Below are 21,013 nucleotides of genomic sequence, written 5' to 3'. Positions count from 1 at the left end.
CACAGGAAGGCTAGCAGTTTTCAAATATTCTTAATTTCCCCCACTTGGACCTGTTCCACTCATTCCCTGTCAGGGAAAAAGGCAGGATATCAATAAAATTAAATAGTAATAATTTAAACACATACCCATCCATCCTGCTCCCAACATGCTTTGCTACTTGTGCTCTCCATCCTTAACTTTAACAACTTGTCCCTCTTCTGCGCTCTAGCTTGTAGAGCAGAGGTGGGGAACCTTAGGCCTGGGGACCAAATGTGGCCTAGCCTGCTTTTGGGCTTCCCAAAGATACCTGATTGGCCGCGGGGAGGAACAGATGTTCCTTTGGTCTGATCCAGCACAGCTCTTCTTACTTTCTCACAAGTTCTGGTCCTTTTCCCTCCATAGCTGGTTGCTCCAAGACCCCGAAATGCAACTGAGGACAACGTACAAAGGCTTCACAGAGGCTGTAGATGACTACTTTGATCGCCTGATGCGTGAGGTAGTCCATCTTCAGGTAAATCAGATCATGGGCTATGTTGCTGCTGCTAAACCACTTGCATTTTTAGACCAGGGTTGCCAGGCTGACCTGGAAACAGTGATTGGAGTCTGGGAAGCTGCCTCTGCCATTCTGGTTTTCTGGCCATGCTTGGTTTTCTGGCCTTCCCTAACCTGGTCTTCTCCAGACCTTTTGGACTGGAACTCCCTCCAGCCTCAACAAACACAGCCAGTGGTCAAGGATGATGGGAGTTGTAGTCCAACAGCCCCTGGCTGGCACCAGTTTGGTAAAGGCTGCTCTAGGGCGATGCTGCATCAGGCATTCTGGGGTATTGTGCAGAAATCAAAAGGCAGCTGCTTCCCAGCTGCTTCCACCATAGTAAGCCATAGGAGCAAACAGCATAAGCAAGGTTTGCATTGTTCTGTGCTTGAATCGCCTTTGCAATCAATGCAACTGTGCTACCTATATGTTTATTATTGTGCAATAACTTCTAAATGTGCAATGCCCTGTGATGCTTTTAATTTTCTTCATAACCTGCATATCTCACACTTGGAGAACCTTGGCTAGGGGAATATGATTTTTCCAAAGCTACTGTAGTGTTCATAGCTGAGCTGAAAGATTGTACAACTTTTGCTGTAACTGTTTTCATGTACTGTTCATGTGAAGTAGGTAGTTAATTCGTGGACATCTAGAGGCAGAGCCCAGGCAACTTGCCTTGTGCCGACAGGGTAGGGACAAGAGCATGGTTTCATTCCCAGATAATCACCTGATGCCCCTTTCACACAAGTAAGATGTGACAGAGGCTGTGCAGAAGCTTCATTTGTGTAGGACTTTAATTTCTTCATTCTCACAACAAGCCTGGGAGGTAGCCAAGCACTTTGTACTCCTCTGTGCATTAAACTCAGCAGCCCAGCAGGGGAGACTTAAGGGAGTCTCATTCATTTGCAGATAGAGAACCAAGGCAGAGATACAGTTGATCATTCCACAACCATCTATCATTCATGGCAGAGAGCCAGCTTACACATTCAGGAAAGGCATGTAGTGTAGCTCTTCTGTGACACACCACTTGAGCATGGCATGTTTGGATTTTTCCTGTGTCTAAAGTTCTTTGCATGTAGAAGGATAATACAAAGAGGATGCACTTCTCTGGGATGTGTGTGTGTGCGCGCACGTGCTCGCACGTGTTCAAGGAGGGTTTTTGTGACTCAAGGAGTGTTTAGATATACATTTTCCTCCTCTAATTTGTAGTGGTGCAAAACCAGGGAGACTTTTCCAGATTGACCCTGGAAGTCGTGGTTTGAAGTTCCAGTTCAGAGCCAATGGATCAAACCAATAAGCAAGGTCCTTAACAGTTATCTGCAAGTTCTCTTTCTCAGTAAATCTTTATAGTTGGATTAAACCCACCAGAGACAGATGGATACCTTATGCCAGGCTTCCTCAACCTCAGCCCAGCAGATGTTTTTGGCCTACAATTTCCATGATCCCTAGCTAGCAGGACCAGTGGTCAGGGATGATGGGAATTGTAGTCTCAAAACACCAGGAGGGCCAAGGTTGAGGAAGGCTGCCTTATGCCAAGGGTAGCCAACTCTCCAGATGTTGTTGGACTCCACCTCCTGTCAGCCTCAGCCAGGGATGATCGGAGTTGTGGTCAAAGAACATCTGGAGGACACCATGTTGGCTACCTCTGTCTTATGTGTTTTCTCCTCCTCTCTTTTGGTAGTACAAGAATGGAGGACCAATCATTGCAATCCAAGTAGAGAATGAATATGGCTCCTATGCTGAAGACCCAGATTACATGATGTACATCAAACAGGTAAAGTGCTCCCTCTGCCTCATTTTTATGTGTGTTTTTAATGTTCCTGCCTGTACTGTGAACCACCCTGAGATCTACAGGTACATAGGGTGGTATACAATAGTTAATAACAGCAACACATAATAAATAGTAATACATTGTGCCTTCTCATCTCTCTCTCTCTCTCTCTCCCCTCCCTCCCTCCCTCCCTTTCTTTCTTCCTCTGCGCTTTGCAAACATGAGCTGAAAAATTAGACGCTTTGGCTATAGCCTCCCCATCTCTGCTATTAGTCCTGCCTGATTCACTTCAATCCTTTCCTTTATCCTCTTTCCTCATAAATAAGTGATACAGGGTTGCAGCTGTATTGCTCTACACCAGGGGTTAGGAACCTCATGCCTGGGGGTCAAAGGTGCCGTCCAGCCTCTGTATCTGGCCCTTAGAACTCTCCCCAAGTCACACCCTTCAATGGATCTTCTTTGAACCCTGAATGAACTTGCCTGGCTGGAGTGTGGCCTTGAACTTCGATAATGCCTCTTGCTTGTCTGGATGGAGGGTAGAGAAGTAGACTTGCTCACCACTGCCAAGTGGTCCTTGGAATATTGCCTAGAAGGGAATGTGGCCCTTGGACTGAAAAGGGTTCTCTACCCTTGCTATATACATTTATCTGTTGAACTTACTTCTGAGTAAGCATGGGTAAGGTTTCACTGTGAACTTGCAATGGAGCAAAGGAGGGTGGGGAGTCCTGTGGCATTCCAGGTATTAATGGAAGTATTTGCATTGAAAATAATACATTTTCTAATATCACTATTTGATATTGTGTTGAATTAAATCAGGGTGCCTTTTAAATCAAACAGAAGTATTATTTTTTTAGTGACTAAACTATCCAACTGTGTTGTAACCCCCAAAATAACAGAGCTAATTTTATTTTTTAAATGTCTGTGCTGCCTCTCCGTCAATTTGAGATGGCTCACAGCCATCCATTTTAAATGCAGCGCTAATACAGTCAACACAATCAAACAATTCAAACACAGTGTGTGTGTGTGTGTGTGTGTGTGTGTGGCCAGGGGAAGCTGCTGTAGCACAAGGCATTCCCCCCACTTCATTTATCCTAGTTGGTATCTGTACTGGATTTGAATCAATTTTACGTATGTGTTATTGATGTGTATGTAAGATAAAGGTAAAGGGACCCCTGACCATTAGGTCCAGTCGTGGCCGACTCTGGGGTTGCAGCGCTCATCTCGCTTTATTGGCCGAGGGAGCCAGCGTACAGCTTCCGGGTCATGTGGCCAGCATGACTAAGCCACTTCTGGTGAACCAGAGCAGCGCACGCAAACGCCGTTTACCTTCCCGCTGGAGCGGTACCTGTTTATCTACTTGCACTTTGACGTGCTTTCAAACTGCTAGGTTGGCAGGAGCAGGGACCGAGCAACGGGAGCTCACCCCATTGCGGGGATTCGAACCGCCGACCTTCTGATCAGCAAGTCCTAGATGTGTGTAACAACTTGTGTATATATAAAATGTGTGCGTGTAGCAACCTGGGACCAGTTTACCTACAAAATTGCCTATGCCATATGTGCCCACTTGGTGGAATTGGCACTTCTGCAGGTGCCTAATTATACTCCTTCCACATTTGTAAGAACTCAGTCATTTAATGCGGCAGCAGCTGCACTTTGGAACTCCCTGCCCATTGAGATCAAGCAGGCTCCTTCACTGCTCTCTTTTCTGCACCTGCTAAAAGCATTATTGTTTAGCAAGCCTACTCAGATGCTTAGAAATTTTATTTTGTTTAGTATTTTAACTTGTATGTTTTAAAGCAGGGAGGTGAATTTTTCTTGGATTTTCTTGTTTTATCTTTTTGTAAATCGCTTTGAGGTTTCTTGCAGTCGAGTGGTGTATAAACTTTATGAAACAAATGTACATACACGTGTCTTAGGTGTTTTTCGATATGCAATTGTTCTGTGGATGTTTTTATTGCACTTTAAATTGCTTTGGGATGTCTTATGGGATGTGATTTATAAATGGAAATAAATGATAATAGTACTGAAAGTTAGAACATGGGGAGCCTACAAAGTCCAAGTGGAACAGAAGAAAAGGGGTGGATAAGCCCCTTATTTAAGAGACTTTCTATAGTGGATGCGTCCCCCACTTCCCTTCCTGAGGGCAGAAAGCAGTGAAATGAGCGTTTGGCACTGTGGACAAACTTAGGGCTTTTGCTTGCGAGAGATTCTTTTGCCTGTCAGACCTAGACTGCCTTGTAAACCCCTGTAATCTGAAGCTCAGCCCAGGGCAGGCTAATTTTACTAATGCTTCCCTCTGTTGCCTTGTCCAGCACGGATCTTTCCACAGGCCCTGCCTGCAATCTGGGCAAGCACCGGAGTTGGCAGGCACCCAGAGAAGACCATTTTTAGCTTGGCAAATCCTCTCTGAGCCGCACCCAGCTTTCTCTCTTCGACTGGCTCCGATGCAGCACCGCAGCAGAAGGTTAATTGCCAGAGGCCTTGTTAAGGTCACTGCCAGTTTTTTATTTTATTTCTTTACCGAGCATTGTCTCAGGGAAACAATGGCTGCTTTGGGTGCGAGAGAGCTGCTCGAGGGAGCTGTCTGCTGAACATCCCGTCATTGTCATAAAGCAGAAGCAGCTTAGGCCTGTCTGATATTGTTACCCTGAGCGAGGTGGGATGAAGGCGGCTCGTTCTGCCTCCTTCAGTTCCATAATCCATGGACAAAGACCACAAAAACCAAAAATGAAACACTGCTTAGCTCTAAGAAACTTGAATGCAAAAAAAGGAGGGGGACAGTATAGTATAAGTCAATACAATAGTGATAGTTTCACATTAAAATACAGTGAACCATAGCTATTCAGTTATTTATGTATTGACTGCCAGTCCTCATTTGCAGAATCAGTTTTGACATCCCTTGTGTGTTTTGACTCTGATGGTCTTCCTCTGAGGTGTACTCAGTGGCAACCCTTTTGAGCATGGATAGCCAACGTGGTGCCCTCCAGATGTTGTTGAATAACAGCTCCCATCACCTCTGATCATCAGTCATGCTGGCTGGAGCTGATGGCAGTTGGAGCCCAACCATGGGAGGCCACCATGCTGGCTACTCCTGATTTTGTGTGACCACCTTTTCATCTCCAGACTTGCCAGCTGCCCCAAAGATATCTGTTACCTTAAAGAGATTCAACCTCTTGGTACATTTTCCCATTCCGGAGTCCTTTGGACCTCTGATACTTTCCTCCTATTTAGTGTCCCATTTAACAGTCTTTTCCCCATGTTCTGCAGCAGCGGATCCAGGTTTCCTGCTGCATCACATGTCAAAAGGCTGTTAAACTAGAACTCATTCTTGGAACAAGTGGGAGCTGCACCCAATCCTGGTCTCTTAATAAGTGCATGTACACACAGGTTCCACTATCCAAACACACGTTATACAAAAATTCACTTATCCAAACACAAGGAAATAGTACCTGCAGACCTCACAATACGCGCCGCAGATTCAGATACCTAAACAGCCAGACTTGAGTGTAGTGCTGTAAACAAACAAGCAGCCTTAAACAAGCCTTACATTTTGTGTTTTGCTGGTCTGTGGCAGCTGTGGTGAAAGGGAGGGAGGGAGAAGGAGAGCTAGGATGAATAAGAGTGCATTTTTTCCTTCCTTGTTTGCTTTTTGCAAGGTTTCAGATGGTTTTCCTGGGTTTTTTCAACATTTTCCAGCGTAAATTACATAGTCAGGAATGCATTAGAAATTTCCCCATTGAAATCAAGGGAAATTGTCAGCTCCTTATGTGAACTGTTGTACACACACACACACACACACACAAAAATGCAATGCGTGAATCAGCCTTCACTGATTCAGCCTACTAAAATCCTGGGGTTTTAGTATCTTCCCTCCTGACCAGCTTAGGTGTCGTAACACTAAAAGGCCCCTGGCCAATTAGATCTGGTTGAAATCACCTTCTCTCTCCCTCCCAACTAGACAGTCTGCAGGCATTCAGCCAAGGAGTCACACAGCGAGGCTCCTAATCCTCTTTCTTGTAATTCCACCATTGTCTGACTGCAGATGGGGAAAGTTGCATAGGAGTGATGTGGCTCCCAATCTCTCCCACTCAGCATCGGAGGCTGGTACATCCTATATCCTATTTTGTTCACAGCTGGAGGAAGGAGAGACCTTAATTGAGATGGCTCCTCTGCTGTAGAACTGCAGGCTGTTGCCTGTGGTCCATAGGTCCATAGTTGAAGACTGGTGACCCAGCATGTAAATACTTTGCCTGAAATGACCAATCAAAGTCTTTTTGGTGTTCATGGAGATGTCTATCCCCGCCTTCTCCTTCTCTCTCTCTGCCTGCCTGCATGGAGCTAAATAGTGATGAAGGGTCTGTCAGTTTTGGTTCTCTTGGTTTCTCATCCTCCCCCCTCCCCTTTTAAATTCAGTTCCCCGTATTTCTGTAGCAATTTGTTTGTGTATTTTTTTTAAATAAACATCCATGAAGATTCACCAGCATTTTAATGCACATTTCTCTTAATAAACACATTTTTGTATGCTGTCTTCACTAACACACACATTTTTGCAAACCATTTCCACTAATCTTATGCATGTTTGTATTTTATTTTCAGTAATATATCTTCATTTTTCATGTGCTCATTCCCTAATACATGCATTTTTTGGCTGGAGAACTGCATCGTAACATTTATACAAGTGCAAATTTTGAAGGATGGCTGTGGTTCTCAAACTATTTGCCTTTAAATCTTTTTGTAAACTGCTTTGAGGTTTTTTAACAATCAAGCATTGTAGAAATTTTATGAAATAATTAAATAACAATAAATGTGAACTAAATTGAGCTCCTCCCCCATTCCTCCCACATGGTGGGCAAATGAGCATTCATCTGAACACGGCAGCATGCTGTGTCTGCACCAGGCATTTTTCATGTAATCTGGTCCCGATATTCTCGGTTTCTGGATCTCTTGGCTTCTCTCTAGCTGAGATCTCTTGCTGCCACCTACACCTTGCAGAAGATATGCGAGCAAGCATTCAAATCAACTTCCCAATATGTTGATTAGAGCATGCACACACCTGGGCCCTCTTGCCTGTTCCTATTTTTGTTTTCCTTGCATCGCCTTGCAAGCCAAGTATGTGTTGAAGCCTACAGCTCTTTACTCCCGATAATGACATGAATACAACACTCCTGTTTGTTAATGCTTCACTTCTTTTAACTAACAGAATTTGCTCATGGCTATATCTTATTGTGAGCCCTGCAAGACCTGCTCGCTGCTGATCTGGTCCATGCCTACCTGACCTGAGAGGGCAGGGGCCTTGGCTGACTCCAGCTACAAGGGATGCTTCTGCAGTTCAGGATGTCTAGAGACCATCAAGGATGGGATATTGCTTAGAGGTTATTGCTTGGAGTCAGAATTTATTCTTGGAGCTGCATTTATTTCGCTATTTATCTTGACTATGTTCTTGCATTTGTATTGTTAGACTTTTATTACCGTTATCAGTGGATTGTTTAATTTTGCTGTGCATTTATTCATGTGAAATGTTTTCCTTAATTTATTGTTTATACGACTAATTAAATTTTGCTGTGTCTTTTAATTGAAAATGTAAAACTTTTTGATGTGAGCCCCCTTGAGCAGGGCTTACTATATCTCACTTTAGCTTCACTTTAGCTCAGGCCGCAGCCCGCTTCACATGTCAAATTAAGCTATAGTGTAAAACAAACTATGGTTTAATGTGTATGAGCAGTGTGGCGCTCAAAAGTTCCAGTGCCATTCCACCCCCACTTCTGCTGTGGCTACACTGCAGACAAAACAAAACAGAGCCTGGCTTGTGCTGTCTGAACTTGGCCTTGTGGTTTGTTTCAGTCAAACCATGAGTGTTGTCTATGGTTTGTTATCAGGCAAAGCAAACAATCAGGTTCAGGGATGTGAACCTAAGTCTGCCAAGCCAAGGGCCACCTTGCCAACTACAATGTTAGTATCTGGCTTTCAGCTGAGTCTGATAGATTGGATATTATGCTGTGTATGTGCTCAACACAGCTATCTGCATTTTTGGGCTCTCCTAGGGGCTGTGACTATGAGAAACAACCCCTAGCACCAAGATTTACCACTCCACCATTGGCTGTACCTCAGTGGTTTCCAGTCTGTGTTCCAAGAGGCCCAGCTAGCTGCAAACCCCTCCCCGTAGATCATTTTACAGCACAGCCCTATGCATGCCTACTTTGACATACGTCCCACTGAGTGCAAAGGGTTGCATACAGCATTAGTTTCTCACCCCCTCTTTCAACTGCATTCCCCTTGCAGATCAGGGTAGAAAGATTCTCTCTCTCTCCCCTCCCTCTGTGTTGAATGCCCCTGATGGGCCATGTTCCTATTTAGGAGATTTAATAGCTGGGTCAACCTGACTCAACAACCATGGGTTCCATGATCCTTGCGAGATGACACGGAGGAACTTGGTGTTTGCTCACTAATGCACCCCCTCAGCCATTTCTTTCCTTGGAACAAAGTGGTGCAATGCAGCAAATATGCAAAGGATTCCTCCCGTGGCAGCAGGTGGATGCTTCACTTGATTTTAAGCCTGGAGGCTGAGTGGTGTGCAACATAAGCTGCTCGGATGAGGTGGGAGCCTGGTGCTTTAGCACAGAGGCTAAACAGCTTTTGTTGTGACTTTACGTTGTGTGATGCTCTCACCCTCATACCTGCAGAAAATAATAATGAACTTGAGTGTCAGGTTGCCCAGAACTTCATTGAAAGTGTGGGCGGATTAAATTGGTACAAATCAGTGGTTGTTAGCAGCCTTCCCCAGCCTGGCAATCTCTAGAAGGTTTGGAGTACAAGTCTTATCAGCCAGCTGGGGCTGATGAGTTTGCACTTTGACAGCATCTGGAGGGCACCAGGTTGGGGAAGGCTGGTATATTGGCAGCCATATAATTGTCACCTATTAGGATAACAATGGAGTCTGTTTGCACAGGAGCAGATTGTTCTTTAGAAGTTGCAGATATCATCTTGACTCAATATGTTGTAATCCCCTAGTGAAAATTAAAAGCTATACTAATCCTGTATCAGCTGTCTGGTGTTAGCAAGTTTTCTTTTTGTATTCTTATGTTAAGTATGTGTGTATTTGCTTTCGTAAGTAAATAAGAAGGTGGCACTGAAGTTGTGTGTGTGTGTGAGAGAGAGCAACATCAGCACCAGTGATGGACACAATTTACAGGGCAAGGTATCAGTATCTCTTGCTCAACAGAGAATGCCCTGTCTGCTGCAATGTTGGCCAGGGACAGTGGGGTGGGGCAGCAGAAGCTCAGAAGGAACCTCCGATCCTGACACTTGTTAAGAAACTTATCAAATGTCAAAGAATCTTAACTTGTTTTTATGCACATCTGGGCAAAATGTGACACACTCAGTTTAGAGCTGCAGGTTTAAGCTAGTGTATGAAGTAAACTGTAAATGTATGTCTTGGGTGAAAGACATACATTTTTCCTTAAATAAGATTTGGTCATATGAAAGAGTTTAAAATGGTCATAAATATTCAGATGCCAGAAAATTTGGCTGTGCTGGTCCACTGATAATATAAACCACTCATTCTTTTTAATGTCTTTCCCCCTATATCATTTATTACTACTGTACTACTACTACTACTACTACTATTATGGCTTGGGTCCTCAAAAGCAGGAATTGGCCCGGGTGTCTCAGGATCTCTGGTGGGTGCCTGCCACCTACAGCAACTAACGCCAGGGACTTGGAATCAGAGTCCAGTTCAGCTCCAGGGTCAGCAACACCAAGAGTCCTGGCCTGCCCTCCAACCTGAGCTCAGAAGAAACCCTGCTGGATCTGACCAAAGGCCTTACCTAGTCTAGCGTTCTGTTCCGAAACAGATGCCCATGCTGTTGTTCCCCAGCGAATGGTATCCGGAATCATACCGTCTCTGATACTGGAAGGTCTATACAGTCATTGCTAGCCTTATCCATCATGAAAGCTCCCTTCTGTAGATCAGTGTTGACTCCCAACATAATGTGTGTGTTTTCTTCCCCTCCTTGTGCAGGCCCTGTTAAAAAGGAAGATTGTGGAGCTGTTGATGACCTCTGACAATAAAGATGGGCTGGCCGCTGGCTTTGTGTCAGGAGGTACGTGGCATTGTGGTGTGTTGGAATGGGTAGACTAGAGCACACCTGGGGTGGGGCGACAAATGGGCCAGTGTATGTTGTGTCAACTGAATCTTTAGCAGAGTCTCCATCCTCAGCCATAGTTAATAGAGCAAGTTCTGCAAATAGGGAATGGGGATCAGATCAAGCGCTCTCTCTCTCTCTCTCTTTGTGCGTATTTGTGTGTTATTAGCAGCTGTGCAGCACTTAGCTATCAATTGCACTTGAGTAGCGGGGATGACTTCATGTGTTACTGTATTATAGGAATGGGCAACTTTGTGGGGAGAAGAGTCCCAATGGCCGGATAGGGAGGTCTGCATTTAACACCCCCCACATGCCTGAGGGTCCTCACTCCTGCTTTGTCTCTTTGGGTTTGGACTGTATATTGCACATGTGGCCTGGAATGTTTTGGATTTATAGCTCTTTGTGGGGGGCAGGAATCATGTTTTGAGAGTGATGGCCTTTTGCACTTCTTGCTTCAAGGCTATCTAATCCCCGTACTCCAGCTCTCTTGAATTCCACTTTGGCTCACTTTCCAGCTTCCTTCCCCAGCCCTGGACCTCTCAGATACCTCTCTGGTCTTCTCCATCTTCTTCAGCCTCCAGTTCTTAGTGTCCTGTGCCTCCTAACTTTTCAAACTGACTACATACTGTGTGGTTTTTATTGTTTTACCTCTCCTGGCCATCAGTCTCCTTCACAGTTTCAGTTTTGCTGAATTTCAGAGATCTTCAGTGGGACATTGCATGTTCCATAAACTTGAGTCTAGTTAGCTGGTGAAAATAAGCTGACACAGCCTTTCTTGCTTCCTGCTTTTGTGGGAATAGGGTGTAAAGGTAAAGGGACCCCTGACCGTTAGGTCCAGTCGTGGCCGACTCTGGGGTTGCGGCACTCATCTCGCTTTATTGGCCGAGGGAGCCGGCGTACAGCTTCCGGGTCATGTGGCCAGCATGACTAAGCTGCTTCTGGCGAACCGGAGCAGAGCATAGAAATGCCGTTTACCTTCCTGCCAGAGCGATACCTATTTATCTTTTTGCACTTTGACATACTTTCGAACTGCTAGGTTGGTAGGAGCAGGGACTGAGCAACGGGACCTCACCCCGTTGCGGGGATTTGAACCGCCGACCTTCTGATCGGCAAGTCCTAGGCTCTGTAGTTTAACCCACAGTCCCACCCATGTCCCTGGGAATAGGGTGAGGGGGGTGTAAATGCAAGCTCTCTAGAATCCCAACGGTGTGGCCTAGACATTTGCATAACTGAACTCACATTATTTGAAGGAATGTTGTAGGTTTATGGAGTTATGAGGTTTTGTTTTTGTCAAAGGCGGTGTCTTGTCCTCATTGTGGTAGAAGAGGCTTGCAAGCCTCAAGACCCAAGTCAGTGTAAGGCTTAAAAAGCAGAGGGAATTTGCGTATAGTGGACTGTGAGCCCCAATCTGCCATCTCAATGCTATGTGCATTGCCTGCTGCCCCCAGTGGCTTCTGACCCTACATGAAAGCTGAACATATCATTTAAACTTTCCGGCTCTGTAATGTGGCCTTCCATTTTTAAAAAAGGTAGTTATTTATTAAATGTACTTCTCTCCATTAGCATGCTCACGGCACCTAACTCAATCAGAATTGCAGAAACCACTTAACACTAAATCAAATCAAAACGCTAAGCATCTTATGATAACGAGTCATGGCAATCTGATAGAAGATTGAGAGCCGGCCCCTCTGTCAACAGCTTGCGGTTGCTGATGTTGAGTGGCAGGGCTGGTCCAATGGGAGGCTGTGCGGGCCCCCTCTGAGGGCATTGGCTTGGGAGTATCACTGTGCCAAAGTGTGTCTCAGAGGTAGACATATTGGAGGCCTCCAGGTGTCATTGGCCTTCAGCTCCAATTATCCTGAGCCATTGCATGCCTATGATTTGGACAACTCATTTCTGCTTAAAACAGGGGTGGGGAACCTGTGGCCCTTGAGACTACTGGCCAGGCTGGCTGGGGCTGATGGGAGTTTGGACTTCATCAGCATCTGGAGGGCTGCAAGTCTTCTATCCCTTACCCTTTGGGGAGGAAGCCATTTGAATCATTCAACCATATAGAATACAGCCTAAGGTTATTTCTGCTCCCCATTAATGCCCCCTTGGAAACTGAGGATCAAGGTGGGTGGCAGTGCTGGGAGTCACTGAGTGGCTGGAGCATATTGGGATTCACCGCCACAGTCTTGTGATTGACCTAGAAGAATCAGATGAAGGAACAGAGACTTTTTTTTCACTGGGTGGGTGATAAACTACAGTTTCCAGAATTCTTTGGGAGGGGAGCTCCATGCTTTGAATGTGTAGTGTGATACACAACCCTAGTCATGTCATTTGGGCATCCTGGTATTGGGGTTCTGGGAAGCTGGAAGGACATTTTAAGGGGAGTGAAGTGTCTAGTTTTATGAGGACACATCGGGGACAAGAAGGATTAAATTAAATAGACTATTTTGGAACATGAATTATTTTATTATACTGTTACGTTTCAGATAACAAAACTATGGTGTGTATGTGTTTTTAAAGAGTGTGTAATGCTGTCTTATACAAACACAAGCTGTATCTGCATCTCATGCTGATTCTTAGTGGTGCAACCAAAGTACTCAAAGCCTCTCAGGATTAAGTTTAATGGGCTGAAATGGCTTTTTGTATTTTAAAAATCAAAACTGTTTTCCTCGTGTACAAGCCACTTAGCTGGTTCCCCCTGCTTCCTTTTTTGTAACAACTCAGTGCACCCTTTCATTATTAAATTGGAGCTTGAAAACCAGAGGCTTAATTAAAGTTGTGCAAGCAAATTGCAGGCTGATAATGGAACCCCCTCTTTTCACCCCCTCACCCTTTGTTTTAAATGGGTTCTTAAAGCGAAGGCAAAATGCCACTAGGATAGCAAAAGAGGGAAGGTTGTTCATAGAGGTGGAGTTGTAATTTTTTGACTTCACTCTAGGAAAAGGGCTTGATCTGGTTGTTTATGGTGAGCAGGATAAAATCCTGTGGCCCCCAGCACATTACCCCCAAGGAAATGTGGCCCTCAACACACCAAAGATTCTAATTAGGGCTGTCCACAGGTCCCCTGCTCTGATCTGTGGTCCAACCCAATGCTTCAGAGAGGCTCTGCTCCATGGCTGCTCCTGATCCAGGTCCTAAACTGATTTGGAATTTTTTTGGGGGGGTTGGGGAGAAGGAGGAGATGAAAACATGACTTTCCCTTTCTCCCTGGTGCCCCTTGACCATATATTTAAGCAGGGTTTTAACTCCTAATTAAACATGTGGTTTGGTGGATGGAGAAGGAAACACACACAAGGGTGTCTGCGTGTTTCCTTCTCTGCACCCTCCCATCAGAAGATTCCCTCCCCCCCCCCCCGCCGACAACCTCAGGTTGCTCCAGGTGGACCCGATCCACCCCAGGGCCATCTAGGGCTTCCTCAATGCAATTTGGCTAGATCCCAGGACTCAAATTGACCTGATTCACTTTTGGGGGCACACCTCTAGTTCTAATATTTTTTGTGGATGTGAAGATGGCAGAGTTTGTTTGCTGCTCATTGATCTTTTGCAATTACTCTTTGCTTATATTTGTTAAATAATAATAACAACTTAGCAACTCTTATTGGAGTACAGTATTTGCCCTTTTAAAATCCAGGTACGTACACTATGTTATTTTATGTGGAAACTGTATTAAATTTTATTTAATTGTTTAAAAATACAAGTAGAGGTGGCGCAGCCTGTCCTTGGGAATTGGCTAGCATCCTGTTGCATCCCATCCAGGCCTGACACCTTCTTGTTAAATGACAGAACTTCCCAGCCCTGTCCACATGGGGTCACTCTCTCCCTGCCAGTGGGAGATGGGGATCAGTGGTATGTGTGTGTGTAAGGGGGGAGATCAGTTCAGCTTTGCTCTGCTTCCTGCGCAAATGTGTTTACTGCCTGAGAGCGCACTCGTTTCTCTTGTTTGGAGTTGTCTCCTTCATCGGGCTCATGTGACAAGCGCGCCTTGATCCCAGCTCATGCTTCGGATGTCACAACAATCTGCTCATTAGAGTCAACATGTCAAGTAATCAGGAGTGCGGAATAACTAGGGCTCTGAGTGATGCGGCAGAGGCAAGGTGGCTGTGAGAACACACAAAGAGCGGAGGTAATAAAAAGCATGCTTGGAAGAGGAAAGAAGAGGAGGGTGACTGTCTCTGTTTGCCTGCAGGTGAAAAAAAGACCCTGGCTTTTCTATCCTCCTGATGATTCCCATTGACGCCGTGGAATTTGCAGACCAGGTCATCTTTTGACAGAGCCCTGAGTTTTTGAAACATAGTTGTCCTAAAAAAAACAGCTTTCTTAACAATCAGCGTTTGCTTGTTTTTTGTTTTATTTAAAGAGCAAGCTGCTAGACCTTTGTAATTCACCTACCCAGAAGACATTTTGTATATATGGAGATATGATGCTGGTTTGTGAATCAGACCTTTAGTTCATCTGGCCGAGTTGCTGTCTATTTCAACTGTCAGTGGTTTGCTCTGTTGGTAGAGCATGATGAAACTCTTAATCTCTGAGCCATGGGTCCGAGCACCACCAAAATATTCCTGTATTGTAGGCGGTTGGGCTAGACGATCCTTGTGGTCCCCTCCAACTCTGATTCTTTTATCGCCACCATAGTGCAAAAGCCCTCTGTGAGGGGGCAGAGTAGTTCTGATCAGGGTTGTAGCTGGAGGCAGGACCTGTGACGAATACTGAGGGCCAGGCAGAGAGGTCTGGAGGGCTGCCCATACCTTAGCCCAGGTGGGTCCCCCACCCTTGCTCCATAGTCTCTGTTCAGTTCTGTTTTTGCAGCCCTGCTGCATGGAATCTTTTCACTGATGATGAACCTGGAACCTTTTTACATGCAAAACATGTGTCATTCGATGGCCTCCTCCATGTATCGCACCCCACGCATCGTGCATGACTCATTCAAGGTGCACAAAGAGAAGCCGCACACCCTTCCATGAGCTGCTGCCATTGTGCAGCTAATTTGTGGCTGTAAAGCAGATAACACTGGAATCCATTCCCACCAACTTGGATGGCTTTAAAAGAGGATTGGACTAAACTGTGGAGGATAAGGGCTATCAGTGGCTACTAGTCACGATGGCTATAGTCTGCCTCTGCTGCCAGATGCAGGAATGCTTCTGAATGCCAATTGCTGGAAACCGCAGGAGTGAAGAATGCTGTTGAGCTCAGGTCCTGCTTGTGGGTTTCTGCTTGGCCACTGAGAACAGGATGCTAGACTAGATGGAACACTGGCCTGATACAGCAAGCTCTTCTCATTATTCATATGGGGCAAGGGCAGTCAAACGTGTGATGAACCCTCCCTTCTCTTTTCCTCCCCGCCCTCCCCTGTGCTTCTAGGGACTGTCACAATTTTGTGGTGGGATTCAATCACATACCAGCAAATTCAGGTTGCCCTGTATTTGGTGCTCTTATGAAACAAACCAATTTCTCCACCCAAATTGAATGTTTCATGATAAGAAAAGAGATGGAGAAGTGCGGGGTTCTGCTTGCTTGATGCAAAGTCATAAAAGCTCCCCGCAGACCTGTCTGAACGAACACTCAGTAAGTGGCCATCTCCACCTGGCATCCCCACACACCGGTCAGGATGAATGCTCAACAAACGGGTCTCCTGGAAACAACCTGGGAGAGCTGGCCAGTTCGTTCCTGTTCCAGTTTTACGTCTGCTTCCTGCTGCTGAGGCTAGGAAGGGCCTCACCCTTGGAGATGGACTTCGCCACAGGATGCAACTTCAAATGCTACTGGCGGCTTTGGTGTGCGGCCTTTTATCTCAGCATCCCTAATTGCTCTGCTAGTGCTAATTAAGCCTTGGGACATCCCCTTTTTTCTACAACCACCACCCGGTCTGTGAAGCAGGTGGGGGGGGGGGTTGTAATACTGCAAATGTTTGAAGCTAGAATTGTAAGGACATTAGTGAAAACTCAAAGCAGTTTAATAGTAATTTCCTTTCCATAAATTGAACCCTGGGAAGAGTGTTGGGGCCGGGGCTGGGGAGAGGAGAGGAGGAATCTGTAACTGAGATTTGTCAGCACCTTCACCAATAAATTAATAGAATTAGGAGGGGGGGGCGGGGAGAGAGTAAACTGGATTAAACTGGATTTATTTGGGAGGTTTTTTACACATGTATCCTGCCATTCTTCCACCTTGGTACCCAAGTCAGCCTACAGGTGGCTCTCAGGCAGTCTCCCATCCAGGCACTGACCAGATCCAAACCTGCTTAGCTTCACCAGGGCTGTGGCCTCTTGTGCCTTTTGATCATAAGTCCCATCTCTCAGGCAAAGTGCATTTCATTCTTGCTTAAAACTCTCCAGTGGGAAGTTCCTACAACTATAGCATGAGGACTGGCGGCTTGTTGTGTGAAACTGGATACTGCCGATGCTTGTTATCCCCTCAGGCCCAGGGATGGTTCCTGCTCCTGGTCAAACAAGTGCATAGTGGCCAAATGCTGCATATGTGAACTGGATGTGGTTGAAAATGAGCAGGACGCAGCCAGGGCAGAATTCCATCTCGTGGTTCATGCCAACCCGAGTATCTGTGCTAGGCTGGGAGGCATGTTTTGAATCGAAGGGGCATTTGCCGCTATTTGAACCTACCTGAAATCTCCTTATCTTCTTCTGTCTCCCTCCCTGCTTAGCTCTGGCCACTGTTAACTTTCAGAAGATGGAGCCGGGTATCCTGTCATACCTTGACACAATGCAGGTAGGTACGAAGCATCCAAGGGGTAGACATGCTGTTCTACTGCTCTTGTATGTGGTGCTTCAGGGCTCTGGAAAAGAGTGCTGGAAAAGCAGGGAGGAAGCCGCCTTGTCTGTGAAAACCTGGCTATTGAGTATACATTGGTACCGTGTTTGTCGAACTTAATCTGTTCTGGGAGTCCGTTCGACACTTACTTCCAGGTTTGCGGCATTCGGAACCTGATTTGTTCAGAAGCCAAGCCGTTCGACAACCAAGGTACCACTGTAATGCATTTGGAAGATAAATAATCCTTCACTGGCACTCTTTAGGCATAGCTTCTTGAGTTGGAATATTTTTAGTTGTGCCTAAGAGTTCCCTTAAGGAAGTTGGTTTTGTCCTTCAAAGCCTTTAAACCAGGAGTAGGGAACCTTAAGTCCCAGGGGTCGAATGTGGTCCTCCCATCCTCTCTATCTGGCCCTCCAAATTATAGAGTATAGAGGTGTGTATGCAGAAACTAGTATACTGCACAAAGGTAAAATTTGCATTTGTTGCTCCACCCACTTTTTCTTCTCACACCGCCCACCATCAGGATGTGGCCCAAAAAAGGCTGCCCAGAAGGGAATGTGGCTGAAGAAGACAGTCCCTCACTCCTGTCTTGAACAGTCTTTCTGCTTGTTGCTGCCAAGATGCCATCAAGAACCTGATTTAAAAGCTGACTGGCCCAGTTTGTGAGTGTTGGACCTGGCGCTGGGATACCTCAGCTCAGATCCTCCTTTGCAGAGGATTCATTGGAACAAAACCAGAACCCTCCCTTCCTCCTTCTTTCCGCCTTTCTCTTCTCTCACCTCTATTTCTTCTCTGTTAAAAAAAAGAGGAAGAGCCCCGCCACACCAGAAAAACCGTAAAACCTGCAGTTGTAAAAGCCAGCTCCCATTATTCTGTGCAACTTTCCCAACCAACTTTTTATCATGACCAAAAAGCTAAACCAAGACTAGAGCCATATAGCTGAATTTGCTTCCACCCCAGGGACTTACCTGAGTGCATCCATTGACTTTCCTCTGAAGAGAGAAAATCAGTGGTGGTTGCTGTAATAGTCGTGCCCTTGGGGGAAGGATAGGACCTACCTACTGCTGACACTCCTTTGCTTGGCCTTCTCCAATGTGAGTTCCAAAAGTTCTGTGGATGTGAGTTTGTGTGGGTTTTCCCCCTGCATGTATGAAATGTACCTCTAAGCTGGAGTTGCCAGCATGGTGCCATCCAGGTTTTCGGGAACTACAACTCCCATCTTCCCCAGCTAGCATGGGCAGCGGTCAAGAACGATGGCCGTTTTGGTGCAGCAAGCCCTGCTCTAAGCACAGGTGTGTACACACCCACCCACACCCCTCAATTCCTATCATATGCAAGGTCGCTATCAGGTTGTGCCCTGCAGACTAATGGTCCTGGTAACAGCATACGCATTAGGGTGGCTCAGGCATGTGGGTTGCAAGTGTGTTGAGGCCCCTTCTGAGCAATTTGGACAGGAGGGAGAGGTTCAACCTATGTCTGTCTCTCAGCGGTGCAGGGGGAACAGTAGGAATGCAGAACGCCAACCTCTTCATGGTAGATTGGCTTTGTCACAAAGCCACCAGCAAGGTGTGATTAAATCATTCCCCTCGCCTGAGTCGAATCTGCAGCATGAGGTCTGTGCTTGTCTATCCTTTTTAGTGCTTAACATATCTGAATGGCTGGTAATTCCTTTTCTAATATTGAGCAATCGATTAAGCAATTAAGGGGAACAAGACTTGGCAGGAGGAGGCCAGGCAATGCGGTTTCCGTTTTCTGGCAGGTAGGTCCTTCCTAGCCTAGCTTGTTTATTTTGTGGGGCAGCAGGGGGATGTTCTGGGGGCAGGGAGGAGGCAGAATGGGCCATTACAAAGCCTGCTGCTGGCAATCTTTCTCTTCTGCACTGGAGGCTGCAATTTAATTATTCCAGCCCCAGGTTTCTCCACTCCCATTATTCCTCCTGCTCGGCTCAGTTCATTGTCTTAGCCACAGACCATAACAGTCTTTGCTATGATTGATCTACAGCCAGAGGAAAGCCAGTGCACTGCAGATGATCTTGTTTATAAAATAAAACTAATAATTAAAAACAAAATTACAAAGCACAACAAAATACTTCATTGTAGATTGTGTTGGCTGCAAACAACAACAGCAATTATTCTGCTGGTAAAGGCCTGAGTAAAAAGAGAGATGTCTAAAGCACAGAGTCACAGGTGCATGTCCATTTGGCAACGGTGCAAGAGTTCTACAGTGTTGGTGCAGCCACAATGAAGGCCCTGTTGATGGTGGGCCACAGGCTGAACGCATGGCACCATCAGTAAGGCCTCATCAGCTCAGCACAGGGACTAGGCAGGGATCTAGTGGACAATGAGGTCTCTAAGATAACCTAGTCTTGAGTTTTTTAGGGCTTTATAAACTAAGACCTTGGCCCAGTAAAAGTAAAGGTGGCTCAGTTGCACATATGCTAGCTGTGTATTTGAGGTTGGTGGGGATCCTGGTAGCCAGGCAAGTTGGCAAGCCAGAGGCAGGTAGGGGAAGGAGCAGACCCGATAAAAGTTGTGTTGGCTGGAGCTACCAAGGAAGAACCAGGTCACCTTCCCCAGCAACTAATGGGTCGCACTGAGGCAAGTCACCAGATCTGCAAGTTTTTTTAATATTTGGCAGCCCCTGATTGGCCCTTAATCTTCACCTGACTTCCCAGGCCCAGGGGATCATGGAATGGTTTCCACTTCACTTCACCAACTAGGAGCCTCAGTGGTGCATTCAGCCAGTGTCAGATCTTGCAGCAGGTGACACCCCATGTGTACTGAAGTCTCTGGCTGCTTGTAGCAGTTCTCATAACCTGCCAGGGAGGCCTGTTCCAGCCTTCTCAGCAGGAACTCACTTTACCAAGATGAGCTGGCCACTAGCTTTCACGACTTTGCTGTGTGTGCGTGTGCAGGAATTAAAGTCATGAAGGATAAGTCTGTCTACTGCAGACATTAACTAAACAGCTAAGCGAAGCCTCTGTGCCGAGCAATCATTGAAGGCCACTGCCTTAATGCCTTTCTTATGAGCACCTGCGGGTATTTGACTACTTGCTGTTGGAGTTTCAACAGCAGACCTGTGTCTGATCCAGCAAGCCAGTTCTTCTGTTTTTACTGTGCACCAGCATTATGGATTTGAGGTAATTACCTTAGGTGGAAATAAGCTGCACATAACACACTGTGGTTTTTCTCACTCTAGCAAATTCTCTCTAGCTACTGCTTCTGGCTTGGTAGACCTGTAATTTACTGCTTGCTTGCTTGCTCCCCTGGGATGAGGGCTTGGGGAGAGCACCTAAGTGACAAACAAAGCCAAAGCGGAGCTGCTGGTGTGCCTGGCCCAAGAGATCTGGGACTTAGCTGCCACCACGCCAGGCTGCACACCAGCTCTCTGTTTCCTTTTAGTCTTAAAGTAGGCCTAATGATCCATTGCAGGGCTTAGTGAGCCCTGGTGGGCCACCAAATATGCAGCTTGGTGGCTCACGTACCTGAATGGCTTACTATCTTCTCTGGGCTGGAGGAAGTCAGAGAGAGAAGCACACAGCCTGGAGTGACAGCAGTGTGGCAGTTCTCCCATCTTTTTCCTTGGGGATGGAGAAGAAATTGGCAATGCGTTCTTGGCCCCTGTTGCAACAGGAGGGAGAGTGTGAGCATCATCTCTGCCAGTGCCTCTCTTGAGCTTCTGCAAAGTGGCAGGAGGAAATTAGGAGGCTACATTCCAGCCACATAAAACTCTGAGGGTTGCATGTACTCACCTCTCATTCCAAAGGCATCCCAAGTGCAGCCAGGCACAAATATTTGAGCACAGCTGGTGAGTGGTGTGGCCAGGGGAGAATTCCTGGAA

The 21,013-nt window shown here is 46.2% G+C and overlaps 1 protein-coding gene across 3 annotated transcripts in view; it reads left to right on the top strand.

The window, feature by feature from the left end:
• LOC310832312 (beta-galactosidase-1-like protein 2) overlaps nucleotides 1–21,013 on the top strand; it is a 63,135-nt gene that overhangs the window by 20,123 nt on the left and 21,999 nt on the right. For all 3 annotated transcript variants that reach the window (XM_083713980.1, XM_083713979.1, XM_083713981.1), the window contains 4 exons: nucleotides 382–490; nucleotides 2,193–2,285; nucleotides 10,300–10,381; nucleotides 17,067–17,131. In XM_083713980.1, coding sequence (XP_083570106.1) covers nucleotides 382–490; nucleotides 2,193–2,285; nucleotides 10,300–10,381; nucleotides 17,067–17,131 — 349 coding nt within the window. The remainder of the gene's footprint in view (nucleotides 1–381; nucleotides 491–2,192; nucleotides 2,286–10,299; nucleotides 10,382–17,066; nucleotides 17,132–21,013) is intronic.

This window comes from Podarcis gaigeae (assembly GCF_964106915.1).
Source record: "Podarcis gaigeae genome assembly, chromosome: 15".
In the NCBI taxonomy this organism is placed as follows: domain Eukaryota; kingdom Metazoa; phylum Chordata; class Lepidosauria; order Squamata; family Lacertidae; genus Podarcis; species Podarcis gaigeae.
Note: the sequence above shows the minus strand (reverse complement) of the source record. Positions and strands in the feature narration are given on the sequence as shown.